The sequence below is a fragment of the Macrobrachium nipponense genome, chromosome 13, assembly GCF_015104395.2.
Source record: "Macrobrachium nipponense isolate FS-2020 chromosome 13, ASM1510439v2, whole genome shotgun sequence".
NCBI lineage: Eukaryota > Metazoa > Arthropoda > Malacostraca > Decapoda > Palaemonidae > Macrobrachium > Macrobrachium nipponense.
The window spans coordinates 62,126,463-62,149,557 of NC_087206.1; the positions used below are offsets into that span (position 1 = coordinate 62,126,463).

The 23,095-nt window shown below is 43.8% G+C and overlaps 1 protein-coding gene across 3 annotated transcripts in view; it reads left to right on the forward strand.

Annotated features, from left to right (window-relative positions):
• The first annotated feature begins 386 nt into the window (after positions 1-386).
• The window catches only part of LOC135225845 (calcium-responsive transcription factor-like), a 28,005-nt gene continuing 5,296 nt past the window's right edge, over positions 387-23,095 (forward strand). Inside the window, exons 1-9 of one of the 3 annotated variants that reach the window (XM_064265387.1) lie at positions 387-467; positions 2,612-2,791; positions 3,824-4,125; positions 5,932-6,080; positions 6,750-6,842; positions 6,972-7,151; positions 20,306-20,515; positions 21,226-21,413; positions 22,858-22,984. In XM_064265387.1, the coding sequence (XP_064121457.1) occupies positions 2,670-2,791; positions 3,824-4,125; positions 5,932-6,080; positions 6,750-6,842; positions 6,972-7,151; positions 20,306-20,515; positions 21,226-21,413; positions 22,858-22,984 (1,371 nt within the window). In that variant the 5' untranslated portion in view covers positions 387-467; positions 2,612-2,669. Of the gene's footprint in view, positions 764-2,611; positions 2,792-3,823; positions 4,126-5,931; positions 6,081-6,749; positions 6,843-6,971; positions 7,152-20,305; positions 20,516-21,225; positions 21,414-22,857; positions 22,985-23,095 lie in introns of all 3 variants that reach the window. The other 2 variants (XM_064265385.1, XM_064265388.1) reach the window with 2 other exon arrangements.

The window sequence follows — 23,095 nt, forward strand, 5'->3', positions numbered from 1 at the left end:
ATTGTATTTCGTCATCAAGCCGCGTTGTTCCTTTAATCTAAAAATAAGAACATTGTGATCGTGAATTTAGAAATATTCGAGAATTGGAAATAAGAAATTAAAGAAAATGAAATCTACGGTAACAGTTTCACAATAGAATTTTGTGACAGGGAGAAGTAACATTTTATAATTGCCATAAAGAGATATGCGTGGGGAATTATCAACTGCAATTTCCTGGAATACAGGAAAAGACTTAAATGAAATAATGGGAAGGTTTTTTAACCACTGGGAATAATAGTGTAAGGAAGAAAAGAAATTCTATTTCGTATGTTGAGGAAAGATCGAAATAAAATCAAATAAATAGATCTAAGACAAAATTAGATACACGCTACAGGCGCAATTGAGGAGCCGTTGCAAATGTCAATCCTCAGAACTGAAACTAAACCTATGTTAGATTGTTGTGACTACCACTACACCAGTTTCCAAAGGTCAAACAGTTTACCCCTTTTCTGGAACGATTTTGCCTTTATCTCCAGTCATTTCTGGTGGAAAATTCGCGATAGAAAGAATAGAAGAATCGTGGAAGGTGTCTAAGGCATCCAGACTTTGTATCTCACCTCTGTTACCTACTACAATACGGTGATTGGAGGTGTAGTAGGTAGCTAGCCTAGTACCTAGCTAGGTAGTAGGAGTGATTGGTCGAATTTACAGCCCAGGGATAATTATCATAGTGGTGACGAAAGTTATTCGTGGAGATGAAGAAAATAAAACTGGAAGCAGTTGCGTAAGTTCTGTTTCTTTTTTAAGGTGTAGCCTAGCTAGTGTATGCCAAAGATATACCTAGCTAGCTAGTACCTACCTAGGTACCTACTAGCTAGTAGGTAGGTACTACCTAGTAGTAGGTACCTAGGTAAGTAGAAATATAGCTATGGCCCAGCATTAGTATAGCCTTACTACCTACCTATGTTTGGTTAGTGTATCGTTGGCGCCGTAGGTTACTACTAGGTAGTAGGTACTAGGCTACCTACCTAACCTACTAGCCTAGCTACCCAGGTCCCGTCATTTTTTCGAAAATCCCAGCCACCTCCCACATTAGTAGTAGCTATATACTAGGTAAGTAGGTAGTAGCAAATTTATATTTTTATGTGGTAAAACACATCAAAACAAAATATTTTTCTCAATACTAGCTACTACTACATACTAACCTTCACAAATGCTCTAGCTAACAGGAAGAAAATTAATTAAGGTAGCTATACCTTAGTACACCATACCATAATGTAAGACCATACCGGCCCTTCCCCCTTCCATAGCTAAAACTTCAAAACTGTAACCAGTAAACTTCCCTAGGGGTATTTCTACAGAAGCACTCCGCACGGACTGCAAGGAACGTAACCGTGGATATGACATCCACTAGGGATTGGGCTGTCCAATGTATTTCGCTGTGTTTAGTACTGGACCCTGGGGGTTAATTACAGTCGTCCGAATGAATATTACTTAAAATTCTTGTTCAGTAAATAAAACTACACATAGACAAACCGCAGCTGCCATAATCTAGGCCGCTGCGGATAAGTACCCTAGATCTACCTCTCTAGGTTATGTTAGGTGTCAAACTTTACAATATACTAGTTGCATGGCCTGATTCCTTCCAGTTGCTGACCAGTAAAGGTTAGTATATACCACCTTTTTGGCAGGTTAGCTCCCCCCCTACCCCCAGCCAGGTCAGGGCATGGCACTCTAAGTTAGGTTAGGTAGGTAAGATCTGGTTAGGTCAGGACCTAGCATTATAGGAAAGGTTAGGTCTATTTATGTGTGAGGAACCTGTCGCGGTTGACACATGGCCCATTGGAGACGCATTATTTTTAAACGATAGGGCAAATGACTGAATGGCAATAGTGGCCACCTCTCTCAGAATGTGGCCACTTTCCTAAAAAGCGCTTGAATTATGCCATTATTTCATATTTTAGAAGAAAACACTTAATTTGAGAGGAATGTAGAGGTCTCGGTGTGCTGCCAGGATGGGCCACATCTCTTGACTGTTGCTCATGGCAACGAATGAATTCAAGTACTTTTTCGGGAAGGTGGCCACATTCCAGGATCGGTGGCCAGTATGTTGTCGCTCGGTCATTTACCCTAACTTTGAAACTAAAAATCTTAGGAGTATTTCTATGTCTGAAAATAAAACCCAAAACATGTTCTATTTACACTGAAAATATGAAAATGATGTATGTAGCTAAAACTTGTTTGTTGATGAACAAACATGTACCATTTTATCCTTTTTTGTTATTTTTCTTAGCAAAAGTACTTAAGGATGTTACTTTTCATGTTCGTTTGAGTTGACACCGTATGTGGTAATATCTGTACATTTTTTAAAATTTCAGGGTGATGTTAGATGGTTAGAAATTATGTCCAGACAAATGAGTGATTAGGCTGGCAGTAGTTGAGGGGAAATGAAGTGCATCTCTTAGGGCCAGAAAAATTGGGGTGGCCTCATGGAGATGTAAATTTTCAAAGTGTACCTGGGGTCCAATGCAGACATTGTGCGCAAGCCATGTCTCCACTGGGCCATGTGCTCTTCTTCTCCATGGGGCATCTATATGGAAATGAATTTTTATATATCTAATTCTCTTTACAGATTATAAATACAGGTTATGGCAAACAGTTTTAATATAAACTAAAGATAAATTCAAATCATGCCTAAAACACAAGCCTCAGGATCAGGCAAAAGGCCTGCACAGGATGAAGAAAGTAGACTGCATCCTAGATCGCAGTATACTGATGAGGATATCACATCGGATATGGAAGACATTAGCACGTGAGTAAGATATGAAAACTAATGGTCTTTGTCCTTAAAATCAAATGCAAATTGAAATTTATTCCAAATAAGATAGCCTAATCAGGTATTAGGAAAAACTGGGAACCCAGCTTGATATAGTAATTAATGTTTTTACTTACTAAAAATGTTTCAGGTTTGGTATGTCAGTTAGGGCTGCAGGAAGAAAGCACAAAGTAAAATTTAAGTTCGTAAAAAAAGTAATTTTTTTTATTGTTCACTAAGCTCAGGGAAGTAGTTGTCTAGGGTCAATTCAGTATTAACTCAATGAATATATGTTTCTAAATATAAATTCTCTGTTATAGATGGTTAAAGACAAATACATTTATTTCTATCAAGTAATGTGTGAAAATACATTCATATTTTTCCATGAGGTCAATGACTGTATTAATATGTAGTTATTTTTGTATTTAGCAATATTTTTTATACTTAGTTTACTTATTAAAAGTTAAACTTTCATTTTAGGTGCTTGATTTTGTCTTTCTTTGATAATGGTGTAATTTACATGAAGTTGAAAATTTTGCATCTCCACAAGGCTAGGTGCGTCTCCATGTGGCCATGTGCATAATGCAATCGCACCAAATTTATTGCTTTATAACTCAAAAACTAATAATGATAAACCAATTATGATTGAAACGTAGTATGAAAATATAGTACAGTCATTTATGAATATATTAAGACATAGCACTTGAAAAAATATGGAAAATCAAAAGAGCCATAAGCAATGAAAGAAGTAAATCCAGGCGAAATGCGTCTCCATTGGGGCCCCTACCCTAGCCCAGTGTTAGATGGTCCTGGGCTAAGTTGTTCCCTAAAGAGGTTCTTCACATATGCTGACTTTTCCATCAAGGACACATTTCCTTAAGATATATGAGTAGCACTTTTGTTATTGTTTGTAGCAGTATTGCCTTTTGTTTTAGAAATTTCCGCACTTGCAAGCAGTATGTACGTATAGTATTTCCTTTGGTTTTGGAAAATTATTTATTAATGTGAATTACATCTATTTCTTTACAGGAATTCAAGAGTAAAGGAGGAGATTGATGATGTCAATGATGTTGACTTTGGCATGGCTTCAAAAATCATCATTGAAGTAGTGGACCCACTTGCAAATCCTGTTATTCCCATGAACTTAGTTGTGCGTAATGCTGAAATACCAGATCCTCCCTGGGTGAAATTCTTCCTCATCAAATTTGATAATTACAATGGAATTGTTGAAAGTTTGAGTGATGTACAAGAAGTGGTGAGCTGCCTTGAAGAGACAACTAGGACTCGTTTTTCTGTCATAAAGACAAGGAGAAAAAGTTTTGGATGTACAGGTGAGTTAAAATTGTCCTTTCCACCTTTGTTTACCTGACAACATTTAAGTAGATTTTGCCTACAGAAGTACAAACCAGAGCTTCCTATATAGTAGTATCCTTGATTGCAATCTGGTAACAAGGTGGGTAACTAGTGCTTAAGGGGGAGTGGGCTTGGAATACCCCCACCCACCTGCATTACTGAACACTTTTTCTTCAACAACTGTCAAGTATGGGCAACTTGCTGCTCTCATGTCTGCAAAGTTGAACTTGTGTTTTTGTTTTAAGTTGTTATGTTTACGTGTTTTTGTGTATTGTGGCTTTTGTCCCGGGATAGTGGCCCAGCCCGACTGGCCCAGTTACTCAGGCCAGGCAAGAGGAAGTTCCCACTCAGTCTTCTTCACCTGTAGAAGCTCCAGCTTCTAAGAAGACTGGAGTAAGCTCGCATGACAGCCCTCGCCCACGTTCTCGTGAGTGAGACTGCTCTCCCCAACCTGTGTTGATGTCATCACCACGGGTTGGTGACCTTCCATAGCCTCACTCTCCTGTTAGGACTTCTGTTCTTAATAGACTGGTCAAGGATGCTTGCGATCCCTAACTTGTCCCCTCCACCTCCTTGTGGTTTTTATGGAGCTGAAGCCAGACAGGTCTGGGCTTATGACCAGGACTATTTTCATTCCCATCCTAGCCCATCCACAGAAGCCTATATTCCTGGGTCGTTCCTCGGACTGAACAAGATGTATGCCTGAGTGGTCAACAGATTGCCAAAGAGCTCTGGTGCATGTCCCATTTCTGTGAATGGGGTGGCTTGGGAGGACCAGGACTAGGTTGGTACTTAAGGATCCAATGCCTTAGGACTCAGACACCCCCAATGTTGCAGAGGCACTGTGTGGAGATCATTAGACTGTTACATCATGATAATGATCTCAAGGAAGAGACCTTGGCTTTCCCAGTAAACTGTCCTTCCACCATCTACCCACTCTGGGGACCCCAGAAGGAACCCAGAGCTTCATTGGACTTGCCATGGTCTAGGCTTGCTGATGGGGTTTAGGACCAAGTGAATTCTCTTCTTTGTGGGTAAGAGAAATCTCTCCATACAGCCGTTCATGCAAGACACTTCTGCCTTTAACTCACCCAGGGAGGACATATTATGTTCCTGCAGAGATCCCATTGCAAACCAAGTAGGTTGGCATGGCTTTGACTTATCTGTGTTTCGGTATGATGCTGGAGTGTCTATTTGCTGAACGAGTTTCCCTCTTGTAGACAGAGGCAGCAGCACTGTAATCTAACTGCCAAGCAGCATTCCAGACAGTCTCTTGGATCAGTTTTTGGTCCCTGGTAGTGGCCAAGATAACTTCTTTCGGCGCTTGTACACCCAAGGAGGATGCAACTTTAAATAGACTGATGCTGTCAGGAGGTAGGGCTATTACTGCCTTTGAAGCTGATGGAAGGTTCACCTTTGGCTCAGACCCCTGCCTATAAAATTGCTTTGTGGGCATCAGCATGCCTTTTTTTGTAGTTGGTGTGATGGCTGTTTGCTTATTTCCACCAACAGGCTTTGGAATTCACCTGTAATTTCATAATCTGTTTTGCAAGAGGAAGCAATTGCTCTTTTCATTCCCTTTTCAATTTTTTTTGGTTAATTAAATATGGTTCTATAGGATTAGGATGCTTATTCTAATGTTTGTTGATCTATCATTAGAATATGTACTGTCATTGTCGAAGTAGTTATATTCATGTAAGTGTGCTGTATTATTTTTTTGCATTGGTGAATGTATTTATCCTTATGACAAATTTCATGTAATGTTTGATCTATTTTTTCTTCAGAGTTCAATCCATATGGAATTAAAGTGTATTGGGGTGAAGATGGCATCCCTTACACTATTCTCAACAAAAAGCTGATGGACTGTCAACATGGTAAATACCGCCGTCCCCTTCCCAAAGGTGAAAAGAAAGTCGGCAGACCGACAATCATGGTAAGAAGCCATTTCAGTATTTTTTGTTTATTGTTTTAACTTTGCTTAAAAATTAGTGACAGTAGTAGTACGAGTCATTTAGTCATGTGGATAGTTTCATTTGCCCCTCATTTTCAAAAAATTTTGCCATAGCTAGTAAGTCATTACTTTATATACATGTATAGTATATGGGTATTAAGAGCTCAGGCATATATTAGGAACCCGTAAGCGCTTTTTTAATTCCTCTATAATATTATATCTTGTCAGTGTGACAGTCTGATTACTTTGCTATTTATTATTTGGTTATTGTAATTGGGAGATCATTGAAATATGGACTATTGGACATTATAACCGGGAACTGTTCCTGGCGAGTTTGCATGATTGTTGAACAAATTACTCAGTTCTGTAAATTTCAGAAGTTACATTTTGTTCATAAATTTGTAGTTGGTTAAAAATTGCTTCTATGGATTGTATGAAATTATTTTACCAAGGCAGCATTGCATTACACAGTAAATCTATTTTAGATACTATTATGCAGTGAATACCAGTGAAAGGGTGTCAGTTAGCACAAGGTGCTACATAGATATAAGAATGGAAAGCTTAATTTAGGGTTAAGACTTTCCTCTACCAGCAAAACTAATTCAGATTGGTTGATAATTTATTACTTTTTGTTTATACTTTTTATTTCAGCCTGATGGTGTCTTAAAATATAAAGGGACCAAAAAGTTAAATTGTCCTGCACAGATAAGATTACGTGAGATACTTCGATTTCCAGATTTCAAGGTTTGTCAGTTTTTTAATATTCAAGTAGCAGCATGTCTATTTTGTTTATTTTGTTGTTAGTTTGAGACTATATTTCTTAATTCCTCGTAGTATATACATTTTTTCACTCATTTCATATATTTTAATCAGGTTTGTGAAAATACTCCATGGCGACATAAAGTACAGTCAAAAGTTTTGAAGAAAGCATTCCAGTCAAGAGATGTGATAACTTCTCATCGTTGTTTTGTAGTGAGTCTACCGAAGATAGAACAGCATGAAAACCACTTCATTGAGCCAGCAGACAAGCCATTCACTCCAGGAATCAAGAGGGTAATATTTTTGTTGACTGATCATTTTAGAAAAAGTATGAGTATTCTACATTTTGATAATGAATCTAATGGGTATTATTGTTATTATTATGAACACACAGGCATGTTAAACAAACTATATTTATTATCAAAGTTGCCTTGGAAGTAAGTACGTACTGTAGTTACATCCAAAATGACATTACAAGTAGTTAATCGTTTGTTTCCTGTAAGCATGCTTCTTTCTGTAAGAGGCTGTTTAGAGACTCGTGAAGATAGGCTTGTTATACAAAGGTGAAATTTTCAGAATTCTTTTAAAATTCCATGAGAATGGAAGTTGGGTAATAATTGTCCAGCCATGAAGAATTTAGGATTCAGTTAGTAAGGTGAGGCTGAGAACCCTTGCAGGAACTTTTATAGTAAAGGTCCCTCAGTAAGCCTGTTGTTAATGTTTAAATTGGTAGACTGCTTATATCATTTATGAAATGCATACATGGTAAAGATAGTAAGAAGTGAACTTCCCACTTGGAATTATACACTATACTGAACACTGAATTATGTACAAAACACTTCATAAACTTAGAATTATTCACATTAAGGAGCTTTTCGTAAACTGGAGTGATCATTCCTTATTTTATGTTTTCATGCATGACACTTACCTGGCAGGTATATATATAGCTATATTCTCTGTTCGCACTGGCAGAATTTTCAAAACTCGCGGCAACCGCTAGATCACTGGTAGTTCAGGTGATCGCCACCCCGCTCCCGTGGCGCTGGTGCTCGGAATCATTCCCATTTTCGTCAGATTTTTTTCTGCCACTGAACCGGCAACATCGTTGTTGGTTCCCTGCTAGAATTCGAAACTCGTTAGCTGACTTTCGCTGTACTTGGATGCTTTATTGGGTATCGTATTGGAAAGTTGGATTGGCAATCGCAATTGGAAGTTATTATAATGTCTGATTCTGGTATAGTATTTCGAGTGTGTATGAAAGAAGGGTGTAAGGTGAGACTGCCGAAAGCTTCGGTAGACCCTCACACAGTATGTAAGAAGTGTAGAGAGGTTTTGTGTACTTGGGATAATAGATGTAATGAGTGTGAAAGTTTAAATGAGAAAGAATGGAAGACTTTCACCAAATATGTTGAGAGACTTGAAAAGGATAGAGTAAGAAGATCGGTGTCTCGGAGTGAGAGGTCAGGTTCTTCTAGTAAGGCCTTGAATACTTCTGTTATGTCTCCCCCTTCTTCCCAAGTAGAAGTTGTTAATCCTTCTCCTCAGGTATCTCCTGCGCCCGCTGCTGTTTCTGAGGATACTAATATTGTGAAAGTGTTTGCCGCCCTTGCGTCCATGGGCGATCAGATTCAGCGTCTTACAGACAAAGTGGGTACGTTTGAAAGTGTCAGTGTAGTGGAGGGGGCGGCTGATCGTCTCACTCGTGCTCCTAGACCTAGGCCTCTGCCAAGCTCCCAGACCCAAGGGAGAAGGCATGTCGACAGTCGAAGGGAGGCGAGAGGGGTTCCCTTACGATCAGTCGTCCCTTCAGGCAGTCCTGTTGCGTCCCAGGCTGCAGCAGTGCGCCATAGAAAAGGCGACACTGGGAAGTGTTTTTCCTCGACAGATAGTGCTGCGTCAGGCAGGTATGGACGTTATGCGGAAGCTTCGCGTCCTCTGAAGAGGACGCATAGACCTACGTCTTCTCAAGATGAACGTTACCCGCAAGAACGGTGGAGTAGTCCCGAGATTTTCTCTTCCAGTGATGAGGAAGAGGTGGTTCCAATTAAAAGGAGGAGAGCCGTTAAGTCAAGACAAGACGCAAGACCTCATGAGTACGACGGTTCTCGGGATAGGAGCTCTCCGTCTGAATACGGAGCAGTCTCTCCGATATCTTCTCCTTATCGTAGGACTCAAGATCGAGGTTCTCGTGTTGATGATACGTCTCGTCGTCGTTCTCCGCTTGCTCAGACTTCCCGCCAGGAAGCAGAGACTAGGAACTTCCTTGAAGAGATGCAAGGAAGGTTAGCTGATTTGGTTAAATCATGGGGAACATCGGAACTTCCTCCTACGAGGCGTAAGGACGCATCTCTCCCAGTCAAGTCGTCTAAGAGGACGCATGATGGTTGGCCTACTTCTCGACAGACTTCGGAGTCTCGGGCAGGACGCAAGTTACGGGAGCAGGACGCAGGACGCAAGTTACGAGAACAGGAAGCAGGACGCAAGTTTCCGGAGCAGGACGCAGGACGCAAGCTTCCGGAACAGGACGCAGGACGCAACCTCGGAGTTCAGAAGGACGCAGGACGCAGGCGGCAGGAGCCGTTTTCTTCCCGCGAGGTTGGAGAAGATTTTCTGCAGCAAGACCTGGGTTTACAGGATGTGTCTTCGGCAGAAGAGGAAATAGAAGACTTAGAATCTGAGGAAGGAAAAGAAGGTGAAGCACCTTCTTCAGATTATAAGAAATTGACGAATTGCCTTCTTTCACTTTTTGGAGGGGATTTTTCAGCCTGCAGCTCCACATCTCCCTTTCTCAATTCTCCAAGAACAAAACTCCGAAGAAGTCATCGTTTTTGAAGATGAAATTTTCGATTACGGCTAAGAAGGCGCTTCAAAGAATTGATACGTGGTTGAAGGAAAAGAGGGAAGCGGGCAAGACTGTGTTCTCTTTCCCTCCTGCCAAATTGGCATCGAAGTCCGGAATTTGGTATGCGACAGGGGAAAATCTCGGCCTGGGAGTGCCTGCCTCCTCCCAGGGGGATTTTTCCAACATTGTTGACAGTTCCCGCAGACATGCCTTGAATTCGGCCAAAGTGTGGTGGTCTCCATCAGAATTAGATCATCTCTTGAAAGGGATTTTCCGGACCTTCGAGGTTTTTAATTTTTTGGATTGGTCCTTGGGAGCTCTGGGACGAACAGTGGAAGATAATGAAGCAACGGCTTCTCAACTCCCAAGCAGTATTATGTCCTGCATGGACAAAGCCTTAAGGGATGGAGCGAATGAATTAGCATCTCTTTTCACCGCAGGAGTGTTAAAGAAAAGGTCACTCCTATGCTCTTTTGCTGCTAAGGGCGTTTCTAACGCCCAGAAATCCGAATTGCTTTTTTCCCCACTTTCTGAGCAATTGTTTCCTGCGGATATTATCAAGGATATTTCGCTTTCCCTAACTCAGAAGGCGACGCAGGATCTGTTAACTTCCTCGGTAAGGAAATTTTTACCCAACAAGGTAGTTAAGAAGACCCCTAAGGAATCAAGGCAAGCTAGTCAGCCCTTTCGGGGCAAGTCCTTTTCTCGTCCGGCTTTCAGAGCAAGAAGAGCTCCGTCCAAGAGGGGTTCGAAACCCAGTACTAAACAATGAACAGCAAGTCCTTCAGACATCAGTAGGGGCCAGACTCCAGAAGTTTTGGGAGATTTGGCAAGAAAAGGGAGCAGATCCTTGGGTAGTCAAGGTGGCAAAAGAAGGTTACAAGATCCCTTTTCTAAAGAGACCACCTCTTACGACATCGCCAAGAGAGCTGGGAGCTCACTACAGCGATCCAGTGAAACAAGAAGCACTACAAGAACAAGTTCTTTCTATGCTCAAGAAAGGAGCAATAGAACCTGTTCTGGATCACTTATCTCCGGGATTTTACAACCGGCTGTTTTTAGTAGCAAAATCCTCGGGGGGATGGAGACCAGTACTGGACGTAAGTCAACTCAATTTATTTGTGGAGAAAACAAAATTTACGATGGAGACGACCGATTCAGTACTGGCAGCGGTACGTCCAGGGGACTGGATGGTCACCCTGGACCTTCAAGACGCATATTTTCATATCCCAATTCATGCAAGATCCAGGAAGTACCTGAGATTTGTGATCCAGAACAGGGTTTTTCAGTTTCAAAGCCCCCCTCTGTTTTGGACTGTGCACAGCCCCACAAGTTTTTACAAGAGTGATGGCGAGCGTGGCCAAGTGGCTACACATTCTAGGAATAAGAGTGTCTCTATACCTGGACGATTGGCTCATAAGAGCCCAATCAAGAAAGCAATGTCTGGAGGACTTAGAAATGACGTTAACATTAACGAAAGAGTTAGGGTTGATGGTGAACTTAGAAAAGTCGAATATGACACCCAGTCAGGAGCTAGTTTATTTGGGGATTCTGATCTCCTCAGTGACTTTTCGGGCTTTTCCGTCTCCCAACAGACAAGATCTGTGCATCCGGAAAGTGCAAGCCTTTCTAGAGAAAGAACAATGTTCAGCACGAGAGTGGATGAGCTTACTGGGGACACTCTCGTCCCTGGAACGGTTTCGTTCTCTAGGAAGACTTCACATAGACCCCTACAAAATATTTTTGAACCAAGTCTGGCCAAGAAAATCGCAACCAGATTCCTTCCTGTTTCGAATTCCTCGCAAGATCAAAGAGGAGTTAAAGTGGTGGCTAACTCCGGGGAAGTTAGCAAAGGGAGCGTCTCTCCAGCAAAAGAACCCAGACCATGTATTGTTCTCAGACGCATCGGACGCAGGCTGGGGAGCGACTCTCGGACTTCAAGAAGTTTCAGGTCGTTGGAGCAAGGAGGAAACGGCTTGGCATATAAACAGGAAGGAACTGATGGCGATTTTCTTGGCCTTGAAGGAGTTCAACGCGGTGATTCGCAACAAGGTGGTACAAGTCAACGCGGACAATACCACAGCTCTGGCGTACATCCGCAAACAAGGAGGGACACATTCAATCTCTCTTTGCAAGTTGGCGGAGGAGATCCTTCTTTGGGCAGAGAAGGAAAACGTAACCCTTCTCACCAGATTCATTCAAGGGGAGAAGAATGTGAGAGCGGACCTGTTGAGCAGGGAAGGTCAACTTCTATCAACAGAATGGACGCTTCATTTAGAAGTATGCCAGAGTCTGTGGAAATTATGGGGTCGCCCAGTGGTAGACTTGTTTGCGACAGCATGACGAAGAGATTGACGACGTATTGCTCTCCAGTCCCAGACCGTCAAGCAGTCGCAGTAGACGCCTTTCTTCTAGATTGGACGGGGCTAGACGTCTACGCCTTTCCCCCGTTCAAGATACTAGGGAAGGTTTTGAAGAAGTTCAGGGAGAGTCAAGGGACAAGAATGACTCTCATAGCTCCATACTGGCCGGCCCGAGATTGGTTCACAGAGGTACTGGAATGGACAATAGATGTACCAAGGACACTTCCAGCAAGAGTAGATCTACTCAAACAGCCTCACTTCAACAGGTACCACAAGAACACCCTCGCTCTGGGTCTGACTGCGTTCAGACTATCGAAAGACTTGTCAGAGCGAGGGGGTTTTCTAGAGAGGCGGCCAGAGCGGTGGCCGGAGCTAGAAGAGCCTCTACTATTAAGTTGTACCAGGCGAAGTGGGGAATCTTTCGCAAGTGGTGCAAGAGTCGGAAGATTTCTTCATCCAGTACCTCTGTGACCCAAATTGCCGACTTACCGTTTATAAACTTTAAAGAAGGAAATAAATTGTCAACTCAGACGATTAAAGGGTATCGGAGTATGTTGGCTTCTGTATTTAGACATAGAGGTCTAGATATTACAAATAATCTAGATCTGAGAGACCTCATAAGGTCCTTTGCAACAAGGAAGGAGCCCCAATACAGAGCTCCGTCCTGGAATCTCGATGTGGTCCTGAAATTTTTAGGAACTAGTAAGTTTGAACCGATGGATCAAGCTTCGTTGAGAGATATCACAAAAAAGACCATCTTTTTGGTGGCATTGGCCACAGCTAAAAGGGTGAGTGAGCTACAAGCAATTAGCAAACATATTGGTTGGAAACATGACAAAGCGGTTTGCTCTTTTCAGGAGGGGTTCTTGGCCAAGAACGAGAATCCAGCTCATCCATGGCCAAGGTCGTTTGAAAACTTATGGGGTCTTTCAAGAATCTAGTAGGACAGGAACAAGAGATAGTTCTTTGTCCAGTAAGGGCATTGCGCTATTATTTGGATAAAACCAGTAAGATTAGAGGAACTTCAGAATCACTGTGGTGCTCTGTGAAGGACCCTAGCAGAGCAATGACCAAAAATGCTATTGCCTTTTTCCTTAGGGAATTAATTAAAGAGTCTCATATGTTATGCCAAGAAGAAAATTTCGGCATCCTTAAGGTTAAGGCACACGAAGTGAGAGCAGTAGCTACTTCGTTGGCTTTTAAAAAAGAATATGGCCCTCAAAGATTTAATTGAAACGACGTTTTGGAGGACTATTCAGTGTTTGCAAGTCATTACCTTAGAAACGTCAAAACAACGTTTGACAATTGTCAAACGTTGGGTCCATATGTATCCTCAGGAGCAGTATTGGGCAAAGGAGTTTCCACCCCATAACTTACTAACATGCTAGGTATTTTAATGAAGTGGTGTTGTTTTTTACGGTTGTCTGAGAGGGTGATTTCCTCTTCAGTCTGTGAAGTGTAGTGTGTTAGGTTAGTGTTGTGTGTGGTTCAGGTGGTCTAACTTATCCTAGCATGAATGCCCGTGGTAAGAGAGGGCTAGGGTTTCCTGTCAACAAATTGGTCCCGTCCAGTTGTCAGACCCTTGTATTTAGCTTCATCAACTAATAGGTCACGTCCTAGTTGGAAGCTACTAAGGCTTAGCAGGCTAAGAGGCAGGAATGCTGAAGTCAGCTACCTTAGCAGGTAAGGAATCTAAGAGTATTTTAAATTATAAATTTTTAAAACTCTTACAATGTTGCTGTCTTTGACCCACCTCCAAATGTGTCAATCAGCTATATATATACCTGCCAGGTAAGTGTCATGCATGAAAATGATGTTATTATGATATAAACAAAGTTTCATGTATACTTACCTGGCAGGTATATATAATTAAATTCCCACCCACCTCCCCTCAGGAGACAGGGTTCAGAGAGAAAAATCTGACGAAAATGGGAATGATTCCGAGCACCAGCGCCACGGGAGCGGGTGGCGATCACCTGAACTACCAGTGATCTAGCGGTTGCCGCGAGTTTTGAAAATTCTGCCAGTGCGAACAGAGAATATAGCTATATATATACCTGCCAGGTAAGTATACATGAAACTTTGTTATATCATAATAACATCATAATTGATCATCCAGGCCAGTAAATTTGTAAATAACTCCTGCTTGGCACTTTGTATTGGATATAAAAGATGGTACCACAAGAGAAGCTAAAAATTACAAAATATCAATGGAGGGAGAACTTTTTTATACTTGAAATGTAATGTAACAGCAGTAGAGGATGAGAGAGGTGGAAGTGAAAAACCATGATGTGATAAATAGGATTTAGAATTATCATAGAACATTTTTGTTGCCTTTTTAATTATATAGACTAAGATGCATGGTTTGAAATGCTAGTAGCTGCAGAATAGGTGCAGCCTGAATGGAATGATAAGGGATAAAAGACTCCAGGAACAGTATATATTTGTATTCAGTTACACCTTATTGGATCAAACATCTCAGAATTTCTGAGCATGTAATTGCAAGATGAGCAAAGATTGACAGTTTTGCAGTGAAAAATTAGTTTCTAAGGGTAATTTAAGAAAGTACAGCAGGTACATTACACTGTAAAAGTAGTATATTGTATTCTGTTACATCTTTGTTCCGGTACGTATACAAACCCTCGGTCCTTTAACAATAGGAAGGTACTTTGTGGCAGCTGAACCGGTCGTAAGCTTCGAACAAGGGGGTTCAGTAGTTAACTACTTGTCCGGCAGTTGGCGGTCAGCTCGACTGTGAGGAGAGGAGTCACTTTGCTTTCGGCAGCGCTAGTGGATGGACGTGCTGCTCGTCTCTCTGCCCGCTTCTGTCGTATGCTTGGTTTGCTTCACTGCGTGAAGACTTTTTTGCTTTTCCTTTTACTACTGTGTGCTAGTGCAAAGGATATAAGTAAGTACGTGTGTGTTTTTTTATTCATACAGTGCTTCATTGTTGTGGATATGGAACCTCAAGAGTCGGAGAGACCCCCTCGCCCCCCCATCAGCTGCAGATTGTGCCCTGGTGTGGAGGGCCGTAAGTATGGGGCCTTCCGATCATCTGTAGAGGTTGATCCTCATGATTTTTGTACTCGGTGTAGAGGGCGAGAATGCTCTCGCACCGAGACGTGATACTTGTATTTTTTGGTCGGAGGAGTAGTGGGAGCGCTATGGGGGGAGGAGGAAACCGCGCAAGCCGGCCAAGGAGTCGTCGGAGGGTTCTCCGGCTACGCCCTTGGTCATGGACACGTCTTCCTCTTTTCTCCCTCCATCTCAGCTCCCTCGTATGGCTCCTTCGCCTTCAGGGGAGGTTTCTCACTCCTTCTCCTCTCTTGATCAGTCGAGCGTGGAGGGGCGGGCGAGATACCCCGACATCCAGTTGTACTCGGGGTCCTTCGTTCGCTCGGGGGGTGGGAACTGTCCCCCCCCCCCCCCGGCCCCCCCCCCCGGCCGGGGGAGACCCCCCCACTAACTCACCCGACTTTTCCTTCCTCAGACTTGCTGGCCACAGGGTACGATCTCGGATGGGCCTGGTACTCGCTGGGACTGCAAGGGACACCGACAGTCCAGGGGCTGCTGAGTCACCTGGCGAGAGGGGCCTTGCCAGTAACACACGGGCCAACCACCACAACTACCATGATGGTGTCCACGCCGGGCTACGCTGCTCCGCTGCACCTGGTGTACATTCGGCTCGTAGCCACGGTGACCCCAACAGCTGCTGTGCAGGCACCGCTGCCGGAGGTTTCGATGCCCGCTGTGACGCCGCCACCTGGGTTTGCCGCTCCTGCTACAGCCCCGGACTTCCGGTGTCCCAAGAGCTCTTCTCTAGACCTGCCTCCTGTACAGAGGATGCTGCCGGTTCCTGCCCCGCCTCCTGTTCCTGAGTATGCTACCGCTCCAGCCCTGGTACCAGTTCCTGCCGCCGTTGTTCCTGCCCATGGTGTTGCTGCTCCCACCTCAGGTCCTTCCGGACAGGTGCAGTCGGGCACTGTTGCTTCGGCAACTGCCCCGGCTCCGTCCTGGATGGAAGACCTGATGGTGGTGCTGAGGAAGCTGACGAAGAAGAAGAAGAAGAGGAGGAAGCTGTCGTCTTCGTCTTCATCGTCTTCTTTGTCGTTGTCTGCCGCCGCTTCCCCTTCAACTTCTAAGGCCCTACAGTCGAAGAAGAAGAAGGTTACCTCCTCCCCCTCTAAGAAGGCTCGCGCTGAGACTTCTAAGGGTCCGTCCCACTCCGGTGGGACGGTTTGGACTTCCGTCAGTCCTCCTGTTCCTTTGGGAACGGGGCCTGTCTCTCCTTCTGCAAGGAAGAAGAAGATGGGGACCGGAGGAGTGCTGGCTAACACCAGTACCTCCTCACCTGGAGCCAGAGGTTCTGCCTCGATGTCAGGTACCGTCTCGGCCTCTCATTCGTGAGAGTCACTGAGCAGGTGACCGTACAGCCAAGACCCAGGCAACCGAGTCCGCTTGGCGCCAGGATCCAGGCACAGAGCGGAAGACTGGCGGGGGTCGCTCAGGCGACTCTCACCAGAACAGTGATCGCTCTTGCGGCGACGCGCTGGTACCCAGGATTGACACGACGGTCCCAGACCGCTCGCGGGCTGAGGTGAAGAAGCGGTCCCCTCTGTTGCTTGAACCAGCATCGGCTGGCCCAAGCAGCGTGACGTGCCGTGAGGACAGGCCTTGCTCCCACCGCGACAGCAGACTCTGCAGGTCCCCTGACCGCCGCTCCTACCAGGACCGGGTGGAGAGGGGGACCAGCAGCCGCTCTTCTGACGCTCGGGACCGTCGCCACTGTTCTCGGTTCAGCCGCTCTCCCCGGGAGAGCTGCTCGACCAGACCTGCAGCCCGATCGTCATCGAGGGTTGGCGATCGCCTGCAGCCCCCTCAGCACACCGGTTCTGCCGGTGGGCGCGGGGGGAGCGTGAGGTCTGCCTCTCCGATCCCTTCAACTTCCTTGGGCTTTACCGGGAAGAGCGAGGCGATCAGGAGTGATCGCAAGGGGCGTGCTCTTCACGATCCCTCAACGATGCCCTACGCACCTGGCATGATCCTCGGACCAACCAGATCGTACGCGCAAGTGGCAGGAGGAGACCAGGAGGGGTCTGTCGTGGTTCCTCCTGTCGGAAGGAGGACGGTCTCGGGAGGCATTCTCGTTGGACGGACTTGATGGTCCATCTCCACAGGATGCAGTCACTCCTGAGATCCAGAGGTCGTCGTCACAACGACCTCGGAGAAGGATCGCCGCTCCTACCGAGCCCGATGAGCCCACATCGGGCTTGGAGTCATTCTGGGGACCTAAGAAGGAACCCAGGACGACGGTGGGTCTGCCGCAATCAGCCTTGGCTGACAGCGTGCTGAGCTAAGTGGACGCTCCCGTCTCCGGACAGGAGGGTTTGCTTCGGTCCGGTAGGTCTGTCGAGCTCCTTCCTCCACCTCTACCACAACAGAGGCGCTTCTACGTGCCTTCAGAGGACCCTCTGCCGCCCAAACAGGTTAACCTGTAGCTAGCTAGGCTAACTCCGGTGGTGTCTCTGCCACAGCTCCTGTCGGAGAACCTTTGGTTCTCGCAGCAGGAGGCACTTGCCTTGGAATCTACTGCAATAGCAGCATTCCAAGCAGTCTCATGGCTCGACCTGTGGTCCCTCACAGTGTCGAAAGCTGTGGCCTCCTGAAGGGGACCCGGCTTTTGTGAGACTGTGCCAGTCTGGGGATAGGGCCATCGCCTACCTGGCCCACCAGACGGCTTACCTGTGGGCCAACCTGGTTCTCCGGCGTAGAGACGCTGCTCTCACCCGAGTGACCAGGGCGGCTGGGCATGAGGCGGCTCTGGGTCTTTGCAACGGACCGGTGCGGAGTTCCTCCTTTCTCTTCCCCAGATAGATGGTGGACGCTGCGGTGGAACAGCGGCGTACTGACTGACAACAGTGACTGTCTTGTCCATCAGGCAGTCTCCAAGGTGGCTGGGCAACCTCGGACGACTGCGGCTAAGCCCAACTAGCGCTTCCTCTGCGGCCAAGACGGTCGCCTCGTCGAAGCCGAGAGGAAAGACTGCCCTCGACTTCTGCTGTAAGGAGTGACCGCAACCAGCCCTCCTCCCAGTCCTTCTCTCGAGGAGGATCTGGGAAGAAGAAGTCGAAGAGAGGAGGGAAATGCTTGGGATGGCATTCCCCCTCACCTGCTGCCGGAAGTGGGGGAGGTGCCTGGCGAGCCATTGGGCAACATGGAAGCGCTACGGTGCGGAGACCTGGATAGTAAACGTTCTTCGGGGAGGGATATCTACTACCCTTCGAGCCGGGTCCCCTTCAGGAGTGATGTTCCCCAAGGAGGATGCGGCTTTCGACACTGTGAGGGACCACAGGTCGAGCCATGAGACTGCTTGGAATGCTGCTATTGCGGTAGATTCCAAGGCAAGTGCCTCCTGCTGCGGTTCTCCGACAGGAGCTGTGGCAGACACACCCCTGGAGTTAGCCTAGCTAGCTCCAGGTTAACCTGTTTGGGCGGCAGAGTCGTCAGACAGGGCTCTGACCCTCAAGACCCTCTTCTTGCTGGCCCTGGCATCGGCAAAGAGAGTAGGGGAACTTCATGGTCTTTCCTTCGATGTCAAGCATTCCAGGGGATGGGGATCCATGACGCTCTATTTCGTCCTGAACTTCGTAGCGAAGACTCAGAATCCTTCAGTCCCTGATGACCGGTTCGATTCCTTCATGATCCCCTCCCTAAAGGATTTCACCGATAATGATGAGGATGAGATGCTGCTTTGTCCTGTGAGGGCGCTACGGCGCTATCTGAAGAGAACTCAGCACCTCAGGCCTGAGTGTCGACGCCTCTTCGTTAGCACCGGGGTTAAGAGGTTTCCAAGAACACTCTTTCTTTCTGGCTGCGTGAGGTGATCAGGAGGGTGTACGAGACAGCTGGTAGTGACGACACCCGTACCCTTCGTCCGAGAGCCCACGAAGTCAGAGGTATTGATCCAACCCTTGCGTTCCGCAAGAACTTCTCCCTGGCGCAGGTTCTGAAGGCAGGGGTTTGGGCCAACCAGACCACCTTCACTTCATTCTACCTTCGGGATATCACCCACAGGTCCTTGGACACTTTTTCCTTGGGACCCGTGGTGGCTGCTCAACACGTTGTCTAGTCTACCCAGCACCCAAGCGGACAGAACAGCATCGCATCCTTGTGTGACTGCATGAATGGACGAGTGAAAGAGAGTGTGACTGGCTTCTCTTCTTCCTTCGTTCTTCTCCTCTACCTGTGGGCAGAGGGCCACGGTCATCACTACACTGAACAGGAGGCCGATGCAGGTAAGCTACACAACCAAGCTCCATTCTATCTCTTTCAGTAGGGATAGGAGTGTTTATCCACCACTCCCCGACAAATGGGGGGAGTGGAAGCCAACAAGAGACAAACCCATAACTTTACTTTGGCTCTTGAAGTAGGAACTAGTTCTTGCCTTTTGCTATTTATAAGAGGTACGCTTACCTCCCTCATATAAATCTGGTCCAGAAGTCTGGGCAGAGGCTAGGATCCCTCCCTCTGCTCTTATGACCAGGGAGGGAAACCAAGGTAGGACAAACACCAGTCTGTTCATAAGACTCAGATTCCACCCACCAAGAAGTGAGTCTTTCTATTGTTAAAGGACAGAGGGTTTGTATATGTATCGGAACAAATTAACAATTTGTTGGAAATTGTATTTTTCCTAACTATACAAACCTGAGGTCCTTTACATATAGTTCCACCTCATGCCACCCCTCACTCTGCGTTTCCTGGCCTAAAGCAAAGTGACTCCTCTCCTCGCAGTCGAGCTGACCTCCAACTGCTGGACAAGTAGTTAACTACCGAACCCCCTTGTTCGAAGCTTACGACCGGTTCAGCTGCCGCTAAATACCTTCCTATTGTTAAAGGACCTCAGGTTTATATAGTTAGGAAAAATACAATTTCCGACAAGTTGTTATTTTAATGCAGGAGGAAAAATAACCACATATGCAATTCCTTAGCCCTTTAGTCATTATTATACAGTACATTGCATTAGGTTCCTTCATTTTAATATTAGTTTTAATTATTCATTATCCTCTGCCTTATCCTTTGTTTTGTCATTAAATGTATCTAAGATTAAGTTTAGAATAATAGTATTATAATTAATTCAGTTGACTGAACTGGTGTTGTCTAAAATTCATAGAAAGTCTTCTTTTACTTTGTTACTTGTTATTCTTGAAATAAGTTAAATGGTAACATATTAACACTCCTTACAGAAGAGAACAGGACGTGCACATGAACCGGTCCATCCAAAAATTATTCAGAAGATTCGGGATTTGACAATTGATGGCGTATTTGGTACCAAGAACATAAAAGAGCAGATAATGGAATATGCTGTAGACGAGTTATCACAGGAGGAAGGATTTTCCTTAGAAAGTCGCAGGTTTAATCCTCGGGATCAGGATATAAGAAATGTTGTCAGAAAGGTAATGTATGTTTTGTTTTATACTGAGCAGATGTCAGTTGAACTGGAATGTGAAAACTGTTTTAGATTTACATTGTCAATGGAATGTTTTCTACTGTCAGTTTAAATGATTAGTGCCAGCAAAAAGGCTATACGAAATATTTGGTTGCGTTGTTTTTATGGTAATAGACTAAAGAAATTGTATTATATTATTGTTGGCTCCTTTCTGATTGGTTCCATAATGCAACAGCAGCAGTGCCAATTCTCCTGGTGTGTGTTGAATTTCTAATTAGATAGAGAAATATGAGGAATTGTTTTCATGGGTAAACATAGATTTATCCATTGTACAAAAACATGCAAAATCAATATTTATATTATGGAGAATGTCTTATTCTTCAAGGAATTGAATACAATTACAGGATGTATATGGCCTCTTTTGCAAGAATTCTTTCACATATTGAAGCATTTGACAAAACATTTTTTACTATGGTAAACATAAGTAAGGTTCATTATTTGAAGGATATATTTGTTCTATGTTTTGTATTTATTAGAACGTTATGTTTCATATGGTAGTTGCTTTAGAACAATAAATCTTAGAAGTAAAATGTAGTTAAATCCTTGATACTATATGGTTGTCTGCATTTGCTTGAGACCACTTTGGGAGTCATTTACTGTTAAAAGTGACGAGTATGATTTTCAAAATGCAGTTGTGATTATTGTTTGTATTTTTAGGTCCAGACTGACTTACGTAAAGCTGGTAGTAGTTTAGCCGAAGTTCAATGTACTTCAATACTCAAAGACTTGGGGGGTATTGTGACAGCTACCAGTGATGAAAGATATTTGGAACAGCTGAAAACTCATCTTGAATATCTACGTTCAGCTGTAAAATTGAAGGTGTCTCTAGAACCACTAAATGCATGGTTAGTAGCTCTCCCAACCAACTTTTGTAGAACAACTATTAGTAATTTATAATGTATATATACGTATAGTATTATATATGATTACCCAGTCTATTCCCAAGCACAAGGTGAAGGTAATGTTGCCTAGGCTATAAGCTACGTTAGCTTGTACATAAATGAAATTAATAGATATTGTACCAAAAATGTATAAAATCTATAACTTCAAGATTTTAAAATGTTTGGCAAAGTTCACCAGTACAAAATAATACTTTTGTATACCTAAGGAAAAAAAAATAACATTATGACAATTGCTCAATGCCTGTGACGTCACTATTGGTGGAGTAATACCTTCTGGAAGTAGATCCACATCATTGTATTCATTTACAATAGGAATGAACCCTCATATTAAGGATAACTGGGGAACTATTGATATCACATAACCCTTTAGTTTGATTAAAAATCTACCAAGGAAAAACTGGCCTTTAGTAAACAAGGCTCGTAAGTCAAACACAACTGAAATTATGAATCCTGCTGTGTTTCATGAAAAAGAAAAGTAGGACACGCCCGATTTACCCTTTTGTTAACTTCAAATTATCTATCAGTGTTGAAAAGTCATTTTGTTAAGTTTCTATAACAAAATGTCTAATATTATTGCCTTAATGCCAAATATCACTATGTTGAGTAAGAAAAAAAGCATGTATGTATGTATATTTTATTTGTCAATGTATCAAAAACCTTCTGTGTCCAATGCACCATAATTACAGATGGGAGACCGAGCACCATAAGCTTGGCTAGACCTATCATACTGAGTAGTCACAAAAATGGTTGGCGTTGATAAAGCATTGAAAAACAATCCTAGTTATTACAGTAAATTGTTTTACTAATAAAATATTGAAAACAAGCTGAATTATCAGTTTGTTATCACAGATTTACAAAAAATTGCTTATTATGCATTGGCAGTTAGCCTGTCAGCCATTTGCAGTGAGTGGAATTAAAAAAAAAAATCATAGTGCCGCCCATTGTTTATTTATGATACATTTCATAAAAAGTTCATAATTTATTCCAGTATAGTCTCAAAATATTTTATTTCATGCACAGAATCATATACATTTTTCTTTACAAAATCACTTTAAGATATCTCAATAAATATATGATGCAGCATACTAAATGTTTTTCTCCACAAAATATCATTGTCAAACAGGGATGCATCTTATGCAGCAAAGGTGCATCTTATATATCTTATATTTGTTTTTGTGCTAATATGTATATTTGTAATGGATATCACATTTTAGACGTAAAGTTCATGCACAGTTATAATGTTCCAGTGGAACAACCAAAACTTTTCAGCTCTGCAAGCCACAAAAGAGGTTTAGTTGTGTTTTTGGTTTTGAGGGATGAATAAGTAGTTGTCATCTTGTTCTTATAGTAAGTGATTAAGAAATTTACATAAGGTTACTTTTTGCAGCTATCTTAAATTATCTGAAACTGAAGGCAGTCCAGTTCTGAAGAAAGAAAAAACCACTGGTACAGAAGAAGAGGAAGTCATCAGTTATACTGCATATGCCATATCAGATGCTGATAATGATAATCAGGTAAGAGGTTAATTTGATGCTTATGTTTTAAGATAGTGATGCGAGAGAAAACAAATATAAGCTCATTGTACCATAGATTCTCTGAGTAAAGTAACAGACTTGAATAGTATG